Source organism: Nilaparvata lugens, chromosome 7 (genome assembly GCF_014356525.2).
Source record: "Nilaparvata lugens isolate BPH chromosome 7, ASM1435652v1, whole genome shotgun sequence".
NCBI lineage: Eukaryota > Metazoa > Arthropoda > Insecta > Hemiptera > Delphacidae > Nilaparvata > Nilaparvata lugens.
In genome coordinates, this window is record NC_052510.1 from 52,141,172 (window position 1) to 52,160,776 (window position 19,605).

General features: G+C 31.9%; 2 protein-coding genes across 8 annotated transcripts in view; one reads left to right on the plus strand and one right to left on the minus strand.

Moving 5' to 3' along the window:
• LOC111046111 (G2/M phase-specific E3 ubiquitin-protein ligase) overlaps window positions 1-11,641 on the minus strand; it is a 31,922-nt gene extending 20,281 nt beyond the window's left edge. Inside the window, exons 1-2 of one of the 3 annotated variants that reach the window (XM_022331604.2) lie at window positions 11,485-11,641; window positions 7,261-7,343 (exon numbers count right to left, since the gene is read on the minus strand). The gene's annotated coding sequence lies outside the window, so the exon portion shown is untranslated. Of the gene's footprint in view, window positions 1-7,260; window positions 7,344-7,466; window positions 7,485-11,317 lie in introns of those variants that run through there. The other 2 variants (XM_022331605.2, XM_039433067.1) reach the window with 2 other exon arrangements.
• LOC111046110 (solute carrier family 22 member 21) overlaps window positions 1-19,605 on the plus strand; it is a 33,726-nt gene that overhangs the window by 12,942 nt on the left and 1,179 nt on the right. For 3 of the 5 annotated variants that reach the window (XM_022331600.2, XM_039433068.1, XM_022331602.2), the window contains 8 exons: window positions 2,630-2,736; window positions 4,393-4,544; window positions 6,041-6,209; window positions 12,416-12,611; window positions 13,325-13,461; window positions 16,235-16,455; window positions 17,422-17,603; window positions 18,999-19,208. In XM_022331600.2, coding sequence (XP_022187292.2) covers window positions 2,630-2,736; window positions 4,393-4,544; window positions 6,041-6,209; window positions 12,416-12,611; window positions 13,325-13,461; window positions 16,235-16,455; window positions 17,422-17,603; window positions 18,999-19,148 — 1,314 coding nt within the window. In that variant the 3' untranslated portion in view covers window positions 19,149-19,208. Of the gene's footprint in view, window positions 1-2,629; window positions 2,737-4,392; window positions 4,545-6,040; window positions 6,210-12,415; window positions 12,612-13,324; window positions 13,462-16,234; window positions 16,456-17,421; window positions 17,604-18,998; window positions 19,213-19,605 lie in introns of all 5 variants that reach the window. The other 2 variants (XM_022331601.2, XM_039433070.1) reach the window with 1 other exon arrangement.

Below are 19,605 nucleotides of genomic sequence, written 5' to 3' on the forward strand. Positions count from 1 at the left end.
TAAAAATAAACGTTTTACTCGTGTGATATTTTTCCAAGTTTTTCGATTTGTATATCATCAATCTATCAAAATGAAAAAGTTTTCTCAGAAAAACATTTTTCTTCTGATCATTACTTTTTGAGATATGAGCGCCTAAAGTTTAAATTTTTGGGACAGAACATTTCAAATTCGGTAAGAGAAAAAAATCCATGAGATTTAGAGGATACATTCTTCATGGTATTGCTGATCTAGTAAAATAAGAAAATTCTGAAAATATCAATTTTCAAGATAGATTTTCAATTAACTAAAAATAACTTTTTTCAATCAACTGAAAGTAATATTTTTAAATTAACTAAAAATAATTTTTAGTTGAGTTATTTTTTGTTATTTTTGGTAAATTGAATAACTTTTCCAAAAATTGATATTTTCAGAAAATTTTTGTTTTACTAGATCAACAATACCATGAAGAATCTATCCTCTAAATCTCATGGATTTATATCTTACCGAATTTGAAATGTTCTTCCCAAAAATTCAAACTTTAGTCGCTCATATCTCAAAAAGTAATAATCGGAAAAAAATGTTTTCCTGAGAAAACTTTTTCATTTTGATAGATTGATGATATACAAATCGAAAAACTGGAAAAATATCACGAGTAGAAAGTTTATTTTTAGCCTTTGCACAGCCTTGACCTTCTAGCATGGTGATGAAATGACAAGTACAGCAAACTTCTTATCCACTTTACTATCCACACTTATAATTAGAATTGTTATCATTGAATGTTCCCACATCATCTTACAGATTTTTTTATTGTATTATTTTATTTATTCTCCTTTGTGAAAGATTCATTGTCATGATGGCCTCAAGACGTCACAGTGGTTAATTTGATATTACTTTGTCATATAGTGTGTACTATTCTTAAGGTTTTTTCTGAGCCTTTGAGACTTTTGTATATTAGGTGTAATACTTTCTTTAGCTCTATTTAATTTGATTTGTATATCTCTTCTTACTTGACTAGAATTGAAGCAGAATAAGTTAGCTGCAACTCACTGCCAACACACAAGGAACCTTATGTTGGCAGTGCCAAGTATTACATTAATAACTATTGTTGTGCAAGTTACAATCAATGTCTATTTGTAGGTACAGTAGTTGTATATTGCATACTATAAGGCCCGCCGCAAAGAAGACCCCACAAAAAGCAACCCACGCCGTGGAATGTTTTGTAAACCATTGCTAGGCTTCTGTAGACATTTGTGCAATACATGCAATGAATAATCCACTTATCAGCTGATTGATTATGAATAATTCTATAGCAATGGTTTAGAAAACATCCCACAGGTGGGTTGCTTTTCGTGGATTAGCGTGGGTCTTCTTTGCGGCGGGCTTATGATTGTATTGTACAAGTATTTGTATGTGATTTTTGGCAATAAAATTCAATTCAAAATTCAATTAATGACACATTGAGGCTTAGTGGAATTTCCGTCAGGAACCCACCAATAAAAGCCATACAAATATTACTATTATTATTATTAGTTCATCAAGAGGAGTTCCTCAGATCTGCCAGTTCTCATATTGTCTAGTGTATGAGAGTAAACTCAGTTCATCAAGGGGAGTTCCTCACATCTGCCAGTTCTCGAATTGTCTAGTGTATGAAATTAAATAAACATAACCTATAAGGTTCTCTGTTTAATTATGTTTTATAAGAAAAGGTTAAGGAGGTTGGGTTTTGGCTTTTAAATAGCAATAAGTTGATATTATTCGAAACGTTTTGTAAATTCTAGATAATAAACACAAAAAATCTGGTGTGGCGCACTCACACAACTTTCCTTGCCGTTATGAAAATTCATCACCTGACTCTAGTGTTCACGCGCATCTCAAGTCACAAAAATCTGAGCCAGCTGGTGACAGGACAATAACGCTGGAGACACACGACGTGTGCTATCTCTTCATAGTGAATGATTTAATAGAATCAACAGTTTGCGATTGAATAATCTCATTTTCTCTAATTTCGAGCTTATTTTCAATTTTAGGTGAAAATGTTACTGAACATAATTTATAGAGATTTTCATGCACAATCTTTTCCACTTAAATTTTTTAAATTTAAGTTGATTGGGAGATGAGATATCGTGTACACACACACACACACACACACACACTTACAGACCAATACCCAAAAACCACTTTTTTGGACTCAGGGGACCTTGAAACGTATAGAAATTTAGAAATTGGGGTTCCTTCATTTTTTTCGGAAAGCAATACTTTCCTTACCTATGGTAATAGAGCAAGGAAAGTAAAAATTGGGGTACCTTAATTTTTTCGGAAAGCAATATTAGCTCTATTACCATAGGTAAGGAAAGTAAAAACACTAGCTGATATAGATCAGCTGAAATCAACAAATTTTTATTGGTGTAAGAGCTCTATCTGTGCTGACGTCACCAGAATGCACTATGGCCTTGTTTACGGAGGTAGTGTGTCAATGCGCCTATGCGACCGGCCCAGAATATGTTGTTCAAATTTGTTTGACAAAATATGCACTCTCTGTGTTGCTTTCAATCACGTTGGTTTCCAAGTTTTATACCTGCTAATTGTATTTTCATTATTATTCTACGACATTCATTGTAATTTGATAATTCAACAAGTAAATATTTTCCAGTTTAAAATTCTGTGTCCTGAGAACGAATGGAAAATAGCTCTGGTTGGGACAACCAACTATCTCGGATTCTTGATAGGAATGCCAATAGCCGGTGTTCTGTCGGATAGGTGAGTGAAACGAAAACATTTATGAATGAATATGATGTGAAATGTGATGAATAGGTAGCTAAAATTCATTCAAACTGTACCATATAAGTTTTTTTTCATTCGAAAAAACGTCAAAATCTCAACCAGTGAGCAGAAAGTCTCATATCAATATAATATAGATGGAAACGGTTCTGATATAGGCTAATGTATTCAACAGTAATCCATTATTAACAAAATGAAGGTAGCAAATATTCAAATTAGTATGGTTTTTAATTTGCTAATTTGGATACAACATTGGTTCCGGTCTTACCTTATATGTGAAATTTACAGATGGAATTGAATAGAGAATGCATTTATTCAAATGCTAATTAATATATAATTATTATTTAACGAAAATTCTAAACGATTGTCAGTTTGGTGTAAGGGTAAGCATTCCTGACTAGCAATTGGGAGGTACCGGGTTCGATTCCCGGGCTGGCAAATAATTTTTGGATAGTAGTTCTCATCGAATTTCCATCTAGCTGTTAACCCTGTTGTCAATGTCTGTAGTAGCAGAAGTCTTCGGGGTGATTTACAGCATTTATTTAGGATTTTAGTTAAATAATAATTATATGTGAAATTGTTTCTTGAATAATATTCCATTTTTGTTTTGAATAATCAGACCAGATTTTTAAGGTTTCGGCGCAATTCTGACAGTGAGATTAGTGAACATTTCACCAACAGGATTGAATTCTACTCAAATTTCATTCAAAAGAGTGATATTTTTGTTTTTTATTCTGTTTTTAACCGTCAAATGTAAAATTCTTAGTTTTCGTTGGTTTTTAGTGAAAATGGACTATATTTTAGAAAAGTGAAACCATAACCCTATTTCGGATTTTTAAAATGTAATCTAAATTTGGGAGAGAAATAGTACAAGGAATATCCTTAGTTTTTCTTTCCCAATCAGTGCTACTTTGTAAAAAATATAAATAAATAAATTTGGTTTTCAAAAAAAAAAAAAAAATACTAGTTTATAATAACTTCGACAGTTTAATCCCCTTGAAACAAACTTATCACGTACTTATCACGTGACGACGTACTCGTCAAAAACTCATAATCAATTTCATTGTATTCAACTGTTTTTTTATTTTTACATGTTCATTTTAACCAACAAAAGTTGGCTAAATGACTAATTACCGGTAGTAAAAAAGAAACTAAAATATGAAATCCGGCATTTTTTCTCAATATAATTTTTCTGAGCGTATATTTTATGAGAATGTTATACAAGACTGAGTACAACAATATCTCAAGCTAACGATAATCCAAAAAAGTTAATACTCTTGAGAAGATACCCTGGTTTAAAACTTCAACTAAAATAGAACACTATGATAGTTAGAAATTCTTAACTGTATTGGGATTATTTTATTGGCATCTAGGGGTTTAGCTAAACACTTAATATTTATGAATCTCCAAATTCCTATAAGTCAGATTAGAGCACGATCTATTGATTTGTCATTAACGCGATGACATTATGTTACTCTTTTATAATCTGATGAAGACATTGCTGGACTGTGACGCTGTCTACAGTTTATGTATTCTGTTTTTAATTACATGACTAATGAATGTTCTAATAAGCTCAACCCGACTGTTTCTCCAAATAAATTCAATCAACGCAGAACAGCATTTATTTTATTTCAGTTACGGAAGAAAGACAATACTGATTGTATCCTGCTTCCTCCAATCATTGATTGGAGTGCTACGCTCTTTCTCTCAGGACTACGAAGTGTATCTTCTACTCCAATTCATGGGAGCATTTTTTTGTGGTGCTTATAATGCAGGATTCATACTAGGTAAGATGTGACATTATCGACTTTTTTAAATAATAATAGATCGGTGTGTATACATATAGTGGTCCGTAGTTCTAAGGATGCTTCTTGATTAGAACTGGTATCGATTTTTCATCTTCACTACATCCTATACTATTAAACGAGCAATTTATGTTTATATGTTTGTATTTCACCGGATCTCGAAAACGGCTCTAACGATTCTCACGAAATTCAGAACAGAAACCTACTATAATATAAAAATTCGATTGCACTAGGTCTCATCCCTGGGAAAACTCGCTGAAGGAAATTAAAAGGATAATTATTATTCATACTTGGACAAATAGCTGATAATAATTATTTCGACTTCTGTTGATGATGGAAGTAAGTGAGCGAGTTCATGTGAGTGGGACTGTGTCAAAATTATGACTCAGCTGTTGAACTTTTGTAATAATTCAATCAGGTACTTAGTGCCGGTTGCAAAAAAGCCGGGTTATTTTCAATCCTGATTCATTTTTCCCTGATTATTTTCCAGTAGATCCATCTTTTTGAAATGGTCTTCTCTGATTTGGTTTACGTGAAATTAATCAAGATTAAAATTTAACCGGCTTTTGTGCAAACGGGCCTTTGTGAGGGAAATTTTTGCATTCATCTGGGAATTAATCTCAATTTACTGTGATTAGATAGAACATTTCTGTATGAACTATGAATGTAATTATAATTTCTTCTTTCGTAATAAATTTTTTATGCTTTTGTACTCTAGAGCGAAGCTCGGTCCCCGATATTAGAAATTGTGCAACACGTCAATTTTTGGGTAAAAAATGAGACACTGGCGTTTTCTCGCAATAAGCGTATTTTGATTACATGGTTAATAATAGGCCTACTAATAATAACATTTTTGATGCTGATAAGATTGTTGATGGTTTGTTTGGTCGCTTGATGATGTTTGTGGTAAGAGATTATTTTCTTCAGGAATAAACATTTTCGAATAAACGATTCACAGATTGAATCAACTTTGTATTTTCTTCCATAAAGGTGGATAGAGAATGATTTGGATTTTAAAATTATAGTTATGTGAAATTATGGAGTATAGTTGCATATTCTAATTGAAAAAAATTACCTTTGAGCATTTTTCTTTCTTTAATTTCGATTGCATATCAAAAATCTCCCGAATTGAGTATCTTCTATATTTTACAATGAGAATAACAAGTAATATGAATTATCAAGCATAGTATTATCATAGACAAACAATAGCGTAAGTAGATATTCCATGTAAAGGTATAGATATAGGGCGTTTATGTTGCAACTTTTACTGTTATCTCAAGCCGATTACTGTCGATTTTTACTGTTTTGCTGGGGTGAAAGTGTTTGCACAATATGAGAGGCTACCTCACATAGCTTCACGGGAAAGAACCACGTGGACTATAGGCTTGAGATAACAACAAAAGTTGCGACATAAACGTCCTATACCATGGGATATCTACTTACGCTATTGTTTCTCTATAGTATTATTCATGTTTCAGCTTTGGAGGCGGTTGGACCATCAAAGCGTGTTTTGGGAAATGCCATTATCTGCTGTTTTCATTCTTTGGGTGAAGCCAATGTCGCCTTCACAATGTGGATACTAAAAGACTGGAGATGGATGTCCCAGGTTCTCTTTGGGCCTGGCCTACTCTCTCTTGCTTATTATTGGTAAAACCCTGAGAGAAGTAACAATTTTTATGCACTGATTATTTTTAATTTTTATTAGTTATGTTAATAGGTAAGCGTATGTGGTTATGATAGGCGAGTAGAGTGGTTGAGTAAGCAGAAACTTATGGTACAGATACAACTTGTCTGTACTTATCGAGTACCTACAAACCTTCCTGCTTACCTTCAAGTTTGAAGGGACTCAGAAACCCACTCATCCATTGATCCAATTGAAAGCTTAGGTTTGTTAGCCGGATACATATGTCTCCGTTTAATTCTGCTCAGGTAATCATATTGATACCTAACCTAACCTAATCCTGAAGGTTAAGTCTCCAGGTAATTCAGCTCAAATCTCAAATTTCTGTAAGATTCAAGATAAATTAAGGTGCTTTTGATCAATAAAATAGTTTCCAAATAAGACCAAGGACTGAGGTAGGTTTAAAATTAATCAAAATACTCTGATTTGAAGTTTTTGGTTACACAAATTAGTTCTTGAGACGTACCGTACCATCGACACACATTTCCGGGTTTGGTTAGATAAAGTGAATGATTTGGGCCCAGTTACACAGAGCCTGTTGAATTTTAATCGTGATTAAATGCTAGAAGAACCAATCATATGTGGCTTTTCTGAGAAGAAGGTTTCTCTGATTGGTTCTTGTGGCATTTCATTATGATCCAAATTTAACAGGCTCTTGGGTAACCTGGTCTCAAGTAGTTGAACCGCTTTGAAAAGCTGAGTTGGGATTAGGTTAGGATTCGTATGAAGACCGATATAATTGCCGAGTCAGAAAAAGCTGACTTGAAAAGATGGCAGTTGGATATTAACCAATAAAACCAGATTCAGACTAATGGACATTGGGATTTTTCGATTTTGGTACATTTATTTATGAAGTTGAAACTATTAGATCTATTTTAGAAATTTTTAAATATGAGTCATAAAAACATTATATATTTAAAAAAATATTTTCTACAATTTAACTTATTGATTGGATTAGGTTATTGAAAGCTATTTGTTTAAAGAAGACATATTTTGAGTTTTTCAAACAAGACTTACCCAATTTATTTGTACAACCTCATTTGAAGTGTTGGGAATGTGTTTTCCAGGAAAACAGAGTAAGATACTGAATAATCCTAAGCCTGTTGAAAAAAGAATAGAATTATTAATACCAGTAGGAGAACAATGGGTAATTTACATGATCAAATCAAGAATTGACCTATTCAAACATAATTTGTAAAATATAATTTTTAAAAATTAATTACCTAATTAAAATTGTTAATTAATTTTCTACTTTTTTAGTCGTAAATTGACTGAGTCAAATTTTTTTTCAGCAATGAATGTTTTAAAAATAATCTATTGGTTTAAAATCCCTGTTGAGCATCAAATGGATAATAGCTAAATAATTTGTCTAGAACCTCTTTTTATATGGAAAAATGATTCCTTGTCAAATCAAATATGATTTGCCTAATCCAGTGCACTGCAACTAACGCTGTGGAATCATTGGATAGATTAAATCGCAAATGTTTACTATCCACCAATGCTTTTACAGTTGTATTCATCAGCTACTTCAAAACATTCATTGACAAAATAAATAATGGCAAAATATACATTAAAATTAAATAATTGATCAAATAGTAAATAAATATAGGCCTAAGTCTAATTGCTGATAATTACTTTCTAACCTACAAGAAATAGACAAAGAAGCCGGTAACTGTGAATTAGTTAGAGCGGATTGAACTTTGACCTCCCTGAAACAAACTTGAGGGATGAAATTGTACCACCTGTAAATAAGAATCTTGTTTGACGTCGGTACCAAGTGCTGTAACACGTTGTAGTGAGGCTGCTCAAAGGAATATTCAGTTGCCTGAACCCAAAGCTGGGTGTGCAACAATATCTAATACCGTGTTGCTTGTTCAATGATCGTTGCGTCCTATCTATTGAACATGAACTTTTGAATGAGATGAAAAATATAATAATTCGCGTACATCGGACATTGGTTCCTCTGCACTGTCAATATCAATATTTTGTTACATGAACCAATAAAAACTTATTCGATCTCAAGTGTCTGTGTGGATGAACGATATACCGATTGAGATACCCAGTTGGATCTAATGATACGGAACTAATTTCTTGCTTGATGAGTAATCTATATTTCTAGTGATAAGATTTTATTTGTTTCTCTATCCGATTAATCTTCTTAATCCTTCCCTTTACTAGCGTCAAACTTGTTTGTTTTGAAGAGCTCTCTCATTAAACTTTCTCTTCTTGAAATATTATTGTCAGCATACCGCACAGAATTCTGAACTTATAATTTAAATCATCATATTCATGATTAATGAATAGAAATAATCAATTCATGAAATAATTCCAATAATATTTATATAAGGCCCATGTCAAGAAGAAGAGAGAAGAGCTTGGAATCAAATATAAGAAGCTGTATTGGCTGATCGGAAAAACTCCATCTATGATGCTATGATGGCTATAGTATTGACCAATAGAAAAAAAAATTATAATAGAAGACTGACTATGGATGAGGAGAAAGAGGCAAAGTTTCTGGGCTTCACACTTGACACTTGCCTTAGTTGGTCCCAGCATATTGACATTGTTGCTAGCAAGCTGAATAAGGGAGTCGTCTTAATTAGAAAACTGAGGTCATATGTCAGTTTGGATGTTTTAAAGGTGATTTATTACGCTCACATCAATTCTCATCTGTCATATGGTACCATACTTTGGGGTTCCAGAGCTTACAGTGGTAGACTTTTTAGAATACAGAGAAAGGCTATCAGACTGATTTGTGGGCTTTCTAAGCGAGCACAGTGTGATGAGCATTTTAAAATTCTGGGAATATTGACTCTACCTTCAATATTTGTTCAACAGAGCCTTATTTATGTTAAGGAGAATTTGGAGAAGTTTGTGGAGCAGGGGGTAGGCTAGTTCATAGCAATAACACTAGAAATAGGGGTAATTTGACTACTTATCGGTATACCTATTCTAGTACACAAAAACATTTCTATTTTTATCATTAAAATTGTTTAATTCACTTCCTGAAGATCTTAGAAATATGGAGAATGGAACTTTTAAAATTCATATGAAACGTTTCTTAACAACTAACCCTTTAAACAAGATTGAAGATTTTTATACATTAGCTAGGAATATTCGGTTATAAGTTGAAAATCAGGTGACATATTATCATGGGGTACTGATAGTGTAACTTACTGATGTAATATATTTTTATTTTGTATCATGTTGTATTTATTTAACACTTGTATTGTATCTGATGACCTCAGATATTGCTGCAATAAAGATTCTATTCTATTCAGTTGAGCTAATTTTAAATGAAATAACAAAAATACAAAATATTCTTATATTTTGCTATTAGACTTTTTCAAAGTTTAAATATTATTGTTTAAAAACTTTTTAACGAAATAATCTATTGATGTTTAGATGTGATTCTAGGTCCAGTGCCGAAATACCTGTCATTAAATTTTCGGTTGGGATCGATTTAGTAAGTTATTTTGAGCACAAAATCACAACAATTAATTGGCGGTTATTATTATTTTTTTTTAAATTAACGAAGTTCAAAGTAGCACAATTTTAGGTACCCTAAAGGTAGACGCACACATATCGTCATCGGACGGACGGCACGCATCGGACGTTTAAATTTGATGCATTGTTTTCAATTGAAGTGCGCATACCTATACGATGCGGAAAACAATGCATCAAATCTAATCGTCCGATGACGATCTGTGTGCGCCTACCTTAAGAGAACAACCAACTGAAAGCGGAGCGGAGCGAGGCGTGGCGTCAAGGAGCGTCGTGAACAATATCATGTTAAGTAATGAGCTAAAACACACTGCAAGCGTCTACTCGCTGAGCGGAGCGGAGCGTGGCGTCAAACTTTGGAACAAGCTGGTTTGTTTTTTATAGCGTCTACGAGCGGAGCGTCAAAGCGCGAGTGCCCTATTAATGTACATACTAGTAGTCTACTCTTGTACATGATAATGCACTTGTTCTACTACATTTTCTACTACCATCTAGTACACTAGTATATTTAATGTTTGCCCAAAATCCCCTGTAATGTGTATTATTTGATTATTCAAAAGAGAACATTCATCTATTGCACTTTGAAATAATTAAAGTAAGGCAATTCTAATCCATTTCATTCAAATTTCTATAAAATACCTTGGTGTTATTTATTTACAATAAAAATGACACTTAAGTAATAACATTGGTAGAATAATAAGGTAGTCGTTGTGCTAGTTTTTTTCTAAATTCATAGGTGACAAAGTTCAAGATAAGGTTAGAATTTCACATGAACAATTTTTATAAAATTTTAGTCCAAAATAATAAACATGAAAACTATAAATTTTGAATTTAGATTGCTTGAAATAATAAATTCATCAGAAATGTTCCACACAATTACCATTTGTAACAAATAGTATTGAGTTATTTTTAAAAAAAATTTAGAACCATTGAAGAAAACCAATCTTTTAAACTTTGTAATTACAAGTCTGTCTTCAGAAGATATTGGACTCCTCCAATAATTGGAATTAAAATTCTAATTATTAGTGACTTGTTTTTCTAAATCTGGCTTCACTCTCGTCAAAATATAATCAAAGGTTGAAGTTGACATTCGCATGTAGCAGGCTACTCAAAAAATCGGGACTCATGCTTTCTTAAAACATTATACAGATAGTGATATTCACCAAATAGTCTACGATTCAAGTTAATTTCATTAACCCACTCCGTCCTAGCAGGCTTAGCAAAAATCCAATACTTTAAGTAATATTGTTTTCATATAGTAATGTCCGTGCTAACTTGGACAACGTCATTTTCTAGACGCTTGACGATCAGACGCATCCCTTACCTAACCTAAGCTTTCCTAAGCAGAACTTTTCTAACATTTAGGCTATAAAAGTTTTTCAAGATATTTTTTTTTCAAACCAAACCTAATATTTTCTAATATTAATGATTTTTGAAGTGTCATTCAGGTACAGTTGAAACCAATTTAACTGTGAATATAATTCATTGGAGGTGTTTGAAATGTCGTGAACAAAGTGAGGTTAGTAAAACTAAATTATAATCTTTTAATTTTGTGCTCAAAATTACTTACTAAATCGATTCCAACCAAAAAATTGATGACAGGTATTTCGGCACTGGTCCTAGAGTTTAGCCGATGTGTATATAAAACTTATATTAGGCTTATGTTATGGGTTATTTTTTATAGGAAGTTTTTAACTTGATGTATTGTTAACACTTATTGTTTGAACAAAAACTTACTATAATGAACTATCAAGTCAAGCAGGGTCCTGATTGCAATAATAAAATAATGAAAAATGGGCCTACAAAATATTCTACAAAGTAGAGAACTTTAACAATACTGTAATAATGTATTCCTATTCATTTCATTTGGTGGTTTACAAAAGTGAGGTTATTCTTGGAAATGAGCGGGTAGTACATGAAAATTACCTTCATGGAAAATGTTTGTAGTATCAAGAAAAATGTTGGAAAACGTAATTGATGATTCAATTAATTCAATAAATTTTTATTCAAACTTGATTTAATAAGAATTCAATGATTAGATAAGAAGTAAACTGGTCAAGATGAAATTTCGACCTTCAATGTTGGCACCAGTTGAAAGCTAATTATAAAATGCGGCAAATTTTAAACTCTGAACAATTTACAGAAATTATCCGCTTTATTTAGTAGCCTAGACACAGTATACATACGTAGCCTAGATCCGCAGTTATAAATAAAAAAATTCTGAGTAATAATCTTAAACCTGAAAGTTAAAAAACGTAAAAGTTTTTAAGATTATGAAATCTGAAAAATGATAACTAAGTTTCAAGTTGCTATTTTTTTAGAATGCGTTTCTATTTATATTAATGTTAATAATTATATACATAGAAGACGATTTAAATATTGATAATAAACTATTTGGACTAGATATTTTTGAGAGTCAAAGAGAAAGTTCTGGGTGAATTTGTGTTATTATTTTATGGATTTTTAGGTACTGTATTTTTTGTTCTCAACAAACAACCAAGCATTGAACTTATTTTAATATTTTTAATAAGAATAGAGTAATATCGGGTAACTTATACATTTTTTTGGTTGATAATATTTTTCTAATGTTATTTTACAACAGCAAATAAGGCTTAGGCCTTCGAAATAATTACCACTACTTACTTGCTATTTCTAAACTTTCTGGCAGGTTGGTGCCAGAATCAGTGAGATGGTTGATAACAAAGGGAAATGTGGAAGAGGCAACTGATGTGTTCAAAAGAATGGCGAAAATAAATGGAAGGGAGTTGTCCCCGGAATTTGAAAGTCGAGTTGAAGCTATGTCTACTTCAAATCAGCTTCCTCAACCCCCAGCCAAGGAAATGATCCAAATCAAAGATATAGAGGTAGGACCACGTAATCCATTTAATAAATAAAAAAATACAGAGCTCTTTCCACTTATTAGACCAGTATCTTTATGATACAAGTTTTCCATTATTCATCTCATAAGTAGTTTCAATAATTTATTGAATTCTGTTAATGCTTTGTGTAATATGTGTTTATCTTTATCAATATGAAATTTTTTTACATGATATTATACATTATCATCAAAATATGGAATTTCCTGGAATTTATATTCACTAATATTGATGGGTATCGATATTTCAAATACAAATATTCTATAAATTTATCGATATATACAAGTGGATGAATACGTTCCAAAATGTTTTATCTTTATTGAAATCATATTAGTTTTTAAAGCCTTCTCTAACACTTTTGCTAGGAAACTTTAGTTTTGCTAGCTTATTATTATCATATATTTTCATTCGTCCATACTAAAATAATGTATTGAATCATAAAATCATATGTATTGGTTGCATTGGAGGATGTCTTCACATCGATAAAATTGTTTGTTATATTAATGAATGTGCACGTAAGATGAAAATCACCATTATCAATAGCCTATTATTATCAGCAGTGTTGTTATAATGTTCTTTGGGGTTTTTATCTCATACAATTATTATAGAAATGATGAATTCCCTCCTTGAAGTTTCAATGATAATTGAATTTCAAAATAATCAATCAAAATAACTCTCACTGAATCTTCTATTTCTATCAGGTTCGAAATTCGTCAGTGGGATCTATCGATAATACTAAGAGAAGGAACAGTGTGAGAAAACAAACATCAGCATCAATGAAGGAGATTCTAAAGTCGCACACACTAATGTTCAGGATATTCTGTGCTGTTTTTTGTTGGTAATATAGATTCTAATTATCTTCATGATTATTTTAGTTACTTCAAGTTGAAATTTTGAAAAATATTCAATTAATTGAGTCATAATCACTTCTCATACCACCTATGATGGTGCAAACCATGGTTACAAACCAGTGAGGGTTTGTTTGTCCTACGTAGATTAACTCACATAGTTAATCATGAAGTTTTAATGAGTGTCTTTCATGCTCACATCCATAGCCATTTAGCCTATGGGATTCAGCTCTGGGGAAAATGTTCGGCATCTGTTAAACTTTTCAGACTCCAGAAGAAGGCCATTCGAATAATTTGTCAGGCACCACCTCTAGCAACATGTAGGCCGCTTTTTCGTAAACTAGGCGTCTTGACTCTCCCATCTTTATATGTTTTTACTTGTCTGATGTACATGAAAAAAAACCTCAATGAATATAGTCGAAATGGTGACATACATAATTATCAAACCAGAGGAAGGTCAAATCTCAGAATTGATTCTCACCAATATGCAAGTACCCAAAGGAATTGGAGAAACATGTCCATTAAGTTATTCAATGAGCTTGCCCCTGAAGTAAGACTGTTGAGTACTTCACTATTCAAGTCACACATAAAAGGCTTACTTACAGAAAGATGTCTTTATTCTGTTGGTGAATTTTTTGAATAGCTTCAGTGTTCATCTGTTTAACTGTAACAGTTTTGTTGTGACTTGTGTTGGACCCTGTTTTAACACCTACTATTTATCAATTGCTGCTGTTTATTACGATATTTGCCAATCTTGTTGTAAAATTTTTTTACAAAAATATTATTTTGACTATATAATTATTATTTTTAAAATATCTTGACTGTTTTTAATATTATTGTATTTTGACGTTTGTTACAACACTTTGTGTTCCATGACAATAAAGGATTATTGATTGATTGATTGAATGATTGATTGATGATCTTATGATCTATGTCTGTCCAAAAGAAATCATTTCGGAAGTGGCATCATTGTCCAAAAGAAAGCATTTCGGAAGTTGTTCAGTCCATGAACCGGAGCATTGATTCACTTCTGCAGTGGACTGTTGCCCATAAGCTGATTCTCAATGCACAGAAGACCAAAAGCATTGTCCTTGGTTTCCTTGGGATGCTAGACGTGATGAGCATATAACGCCCTACTTCATGCAACTGGAATGGCTGAAACTCAAAAATCGAAGGAAATACTTCCTCCTGATTCTTGTGTATAAGATAATAGTGAGGAGTGAAGGACCAGCTTATCTTCGTAATTCATTCACTTTGTTAGCTTCTGTTCACACCGCTCGTCAAACCAGGTCACATTAGTACACACTTCAAATCCCTCATCACCGTCTTCATCCATCTTCAACTCATCTTTCATCACTACAGCCTGCAGAGAGTGGAATGGTCTTCCAACTCAATTCTCTGTCTATTCTAAGTCTATTCTATGTATCTTTCCCTCTTCAAAAAAAGATTATATGCTCACTTGCTTGGAGTTGATGAGTGATCAGTCCTTATCGCCTGATTCTAATCCATCAGATTTTTTCTTTTTTTCCATTGTCTATTTTAGTTGATATTGCATACGGTTCACTTTTGTTCCTTTATTATTATTTAATCAGTCTCCAGTCCATTATTATTTTGTATTGTCTTACACATATACTTATTGCATTAATTATATTCTATTGGATATTATATTAATTATACTATACTTAGTCTTATATCTTTATTTTTTGCGTGAATTATAATATGTATATAATTTCTGTATTGCTATACAGAATATAATTATATTCTGATTTTTTTTTCTCATGCTACTTATACATATAGCCTAGCACAAAATAAAAACAGTCAATCAATCTCAAACTTCTTCTGTTTTATTGCGGAAAATTCAAATATTGTTCATTCATACACTCATTTGCTAAAAATATGAACAGTTTCACTGTATAGTAATTATTTTTTCTTACAGTTACCTTGAAAAGTGAGCATTCCTGCACTGATTACAAAACGCAAAGAATCACTTTTCCGCTCTAGTGCGCAAAGCATTACTTTGTGTACTCTTAATACTTTGCATATTATCATGCAGCCATCCCAATCAGCTGTTGACATTGTTGGCGTGTATTTTGAATGCGAATTTGTTCTATCTATATTTTTACTGATTTTCAAATAAATAAAAATGAGAACTCATTAAATTATACATTTTGAATATTATTAATTATTTATTATTTCAAATAGATAATATTTTTTCATTCATAAATTGATTGGTTGAAAAATTTATTTATAAATTAAGATTCACTCAAAATTATTCAAATTTTCAAATTAATTGGATTAATTTAATTTTTAATTTGAATAAGTTATCGATTATTAATTTTCAATTGGATTATCAAGTTTAAAATAAATTAAAGTTGTTATTAATAATAAAATTATACAGACAAACATTTTATGCATTTCAGCCATCATTTTACCCATAATCAACCACTTTTCATATTCAATGGTAATTGTAGGAAAAATTTAATGTGAAATACGTGCACAAAGTTCCCCTGCTGCACTAAAAAAACCATTCCTCGCCTACGGCTCGTGCGTAAACGTTTCTTTTGGTACGTCACTTTGCGCACTAGTTGCACGAATAACTATAAACATACAATTGGTTAACAGTAATTTCTAATGAAATCATCAATTTCCGTTAATTTATTCAAATGTCGTAGTAGGAATTATAGAAAATTATCATCTTTATTAAGTTACTTATGGAATACGCACTGTTATTGATTATAGGCTGATCAGTTATTGATATTACAGGTGTATAATAACGATGGTGTTCTTTGGCTTGGCATTGAGATCTGTGACAGTTGCTGGCAATAAATACAAAAACTTCATTATGACTGTACTTTTGGGCGAAGTGCCCGGTTACATAGCCACTTACATCCTGATGGATGTCAAACAAGTGGGGCGGAGACCTTCTCTCTATCTCTCTCTTGGTCTCACAGGAGTTACGTGTCTCTTGTTTCATGTCTGTAGAGGTGAGTACAATACATGAAAAATTTGTTTTAATAAGCTGGAAAAATCCTATCCTACTTCTACATTCATTTTTCAACAAATAAATGATACTACTTCTAAGTTCATTTCACAATGATATTTTGTTATTTATATCATTTACAAGGAATGACGTTCACGATCTACCTTCATTCTTTCATGCTGTGCATAGGGTGAATAGTTTTTTATAATTTTTGTCGTACATAATGGAATATATCGCTTGGTTTAGCGCTCTCATAGAGATATCTGAAACTACTAAAATGATGCATCTACAGTGATTTGTAGTCCAAACTGTAGCTATAAAAATCAGCAGACTCGTTATAAGATTTTAATATAAAACGTTCAACTGCATATCCATAATAGTGGATTTATCAAGATGAACTGGAAAATAATTATCATTTTAATACGTAGCTTATATTTCTTTCAATAAAAGTCCATCTGATAATTTCACGAGGATATAGATTTTACAAACCCACCCGTTTTAGATTGATCTCAAAAAACTACGAAGAACGTATTTGTCTTTATTGATATTATTTTTCCAAGTAGGCCTACACCATATTCTGATTAGATATAAAATTAGAGTACGGTATATATTTTTCTGATATTTGCGGTTATTATTTTACCATGGAGATTCTCAATTGCTTTCCAATAATGTTAAAAAGACGTATAATTTACTAGATTCAATTCATATCACATCTGCAGTCATATATAGGTTTGATTTCTATTACTTCAACATAAATTCAACTTTATGACTTCGTCATAATATAATCTTACATACATCCAATTTCCTACCTGTATATGTACGAAAACGTCTACCTATATCAAAAACCTACTATCTTGATTGAAACATTTGATATCATCAAATATCTAATATTGGAACCTATAATGTTCAAAAATACCTTAAAAATTTACCATGAAACCCTAGTTATATATAATTTTTAATAATTCAACAGACTATGCCACACTGCAGTTCCTTCTGATGCTGATTGGGAAATTTTCGATAACATTTGCATTTGCTGTGATCTACATTTTTACTGCCGAAATGTTTCCAACTGAACTCAGAAACTCTTTGCTGGGCATTTGTTCAATGTTCGGTCATGTCGGCTCCATGCTTGCTCCGCAAACAGCTTTTCTCGTAAGTAAAATATTATAGAGTCATTTCAATTAACTTTTTTTTCAAAAGTGATAATTACAAGAAAATATAAAATTTTTAACAGTTTTTGGTACGGTAATCATATATTTATTTTTTAGAGATATATTACTGTTGTATATATATAGTTACTGTTGTAGATATAAAGTTGTATATATTTTTTCTAAAATCATTCAAATCTAATTCATTTATCTTGCCATAAAATAATACAGATTGATGAAGTAAATATTCTAACTTACAAAATGGTACTACCGGCAAAGAACAACTTGTGCGCCGGCAGTGATTTTGAACAACTAGGTGCAGCAAACATGTCAATAGAAAGACATATAATTTAAAATATTAAAGTAGTTTTATAAAAGCAAAAACATACAATGCAATTCAAATCTGGTTCAAGTCCTTACAATTGTTTTCAGCTTAACTGGATGCATGTTTTTCGACGCATATTTTTACACGATTTCTAGAACATTAATCATTTCTAATAGACTCACCTCTATGTTAAATCTATAAGTTTAATATGGTACATTGGACTGAAGAACTGTTTGATTACTGTATACATTAGACTGAATGATTGGCAATTATTAACAATCTGATTTTGATTTGATTTTGATATGGATGTTCAACAACAATGTATTACATAGAACATCATCAACACTTCAAACATTTCCTTCAATCCTTATGGGATCAAAGATAGGCCCTTGTGAGCTGGTGATATATCAAATATAGCATCTGCGTGTAAAAAAGTTGATTCGTATATGGCTTTTGATGGTGGGGAGTCCCTTGCGGGAAGGTTCTACCACCTCGCCTGAATATTATTATAATTTAAGCCGTCAATGAGCCTTACGACTGTCATACTCCAGCTGGGACCGACAGTTTAACGTGCCCAACCGATAAAACGGGAGTGATCTTGTCAAAAACCTTTGGTGATGAGCGGGTTTGAATCCGGGATCTTTATCCACTAGCATCTGTGATTATTAGTCGACTGAGACCCAGTTTCAAGGACTCTTATTAAATCTAATGTACCATTAAACTTAAAGATTTAATATAGATGTGGGTCAATTATAAATTATTAATGTTCTAGAAACCGTGTAAGAATATGCGTAGAAATACATGCATCCAGTTCAGCTGAAAATAATATTCAAAGGACTTCAACCAGATTTGGATTTCATTGTAGGCTTTATGTTTTTACTTTTCTCTAAAAGGATTCTTTCTCGAAATGGTCATCATCTGTGACTTTTTTGACATGATTATGAAGTGACTATTTTCCACTTATATTCAAGATTGTTTTGTATTGTGTCACATAATCCATTTTGTTTTGATGTTTGATGTATCTTATCTGAAATTGTTGAAAGATTTTCTTCAAATTGAATAATTTTTCCCCAGGCGAAACCATTAGATCCAATGTATGTTTGGGGAACGACTGCTTTGATAGCTGCTGGACTATCATTTCTATTCCCTGAGACCATAAATGCAAGGCTTCCCGACACCATAGGCGAAGCTGAAAAACTTGGTACAAAATCCAACACAAAATGATACCAAAAAAATGGTACAAAATGTTGTCAACAAAAATAAGAAGATTGTTTTGAAAAGTGGGTAGGTAAGCCACCTCTGTTACATTGATATTTTTATTTTTTCATATTATAAAAATGATATATTCTTGTAGAAACATGATTGGATATTTTTATTTTGTATCTATAAGTCATTACTGAGAGTCAATATCAACTACAATCAATATTCATCTTCAAGTTTGATATATCAGTGCGCATTTCTTCTTCACTGAAAGTTGTGACATTCTGAATGATTAAATAAATTCATGACCAATTTTCAAGGAGAAACTTAGAGCTGAAAAGGAATTAATTATATCAGCAATCAAGAGTACCAGTTATAATAATACTGATTAGTTGATGATATTGGTTGCTAGGCATTGAGTTTGTCCTCAATTGTAAAACCAAGTTAATTGAGTTCATAAAAAGTAATCAAGAAATTCTCT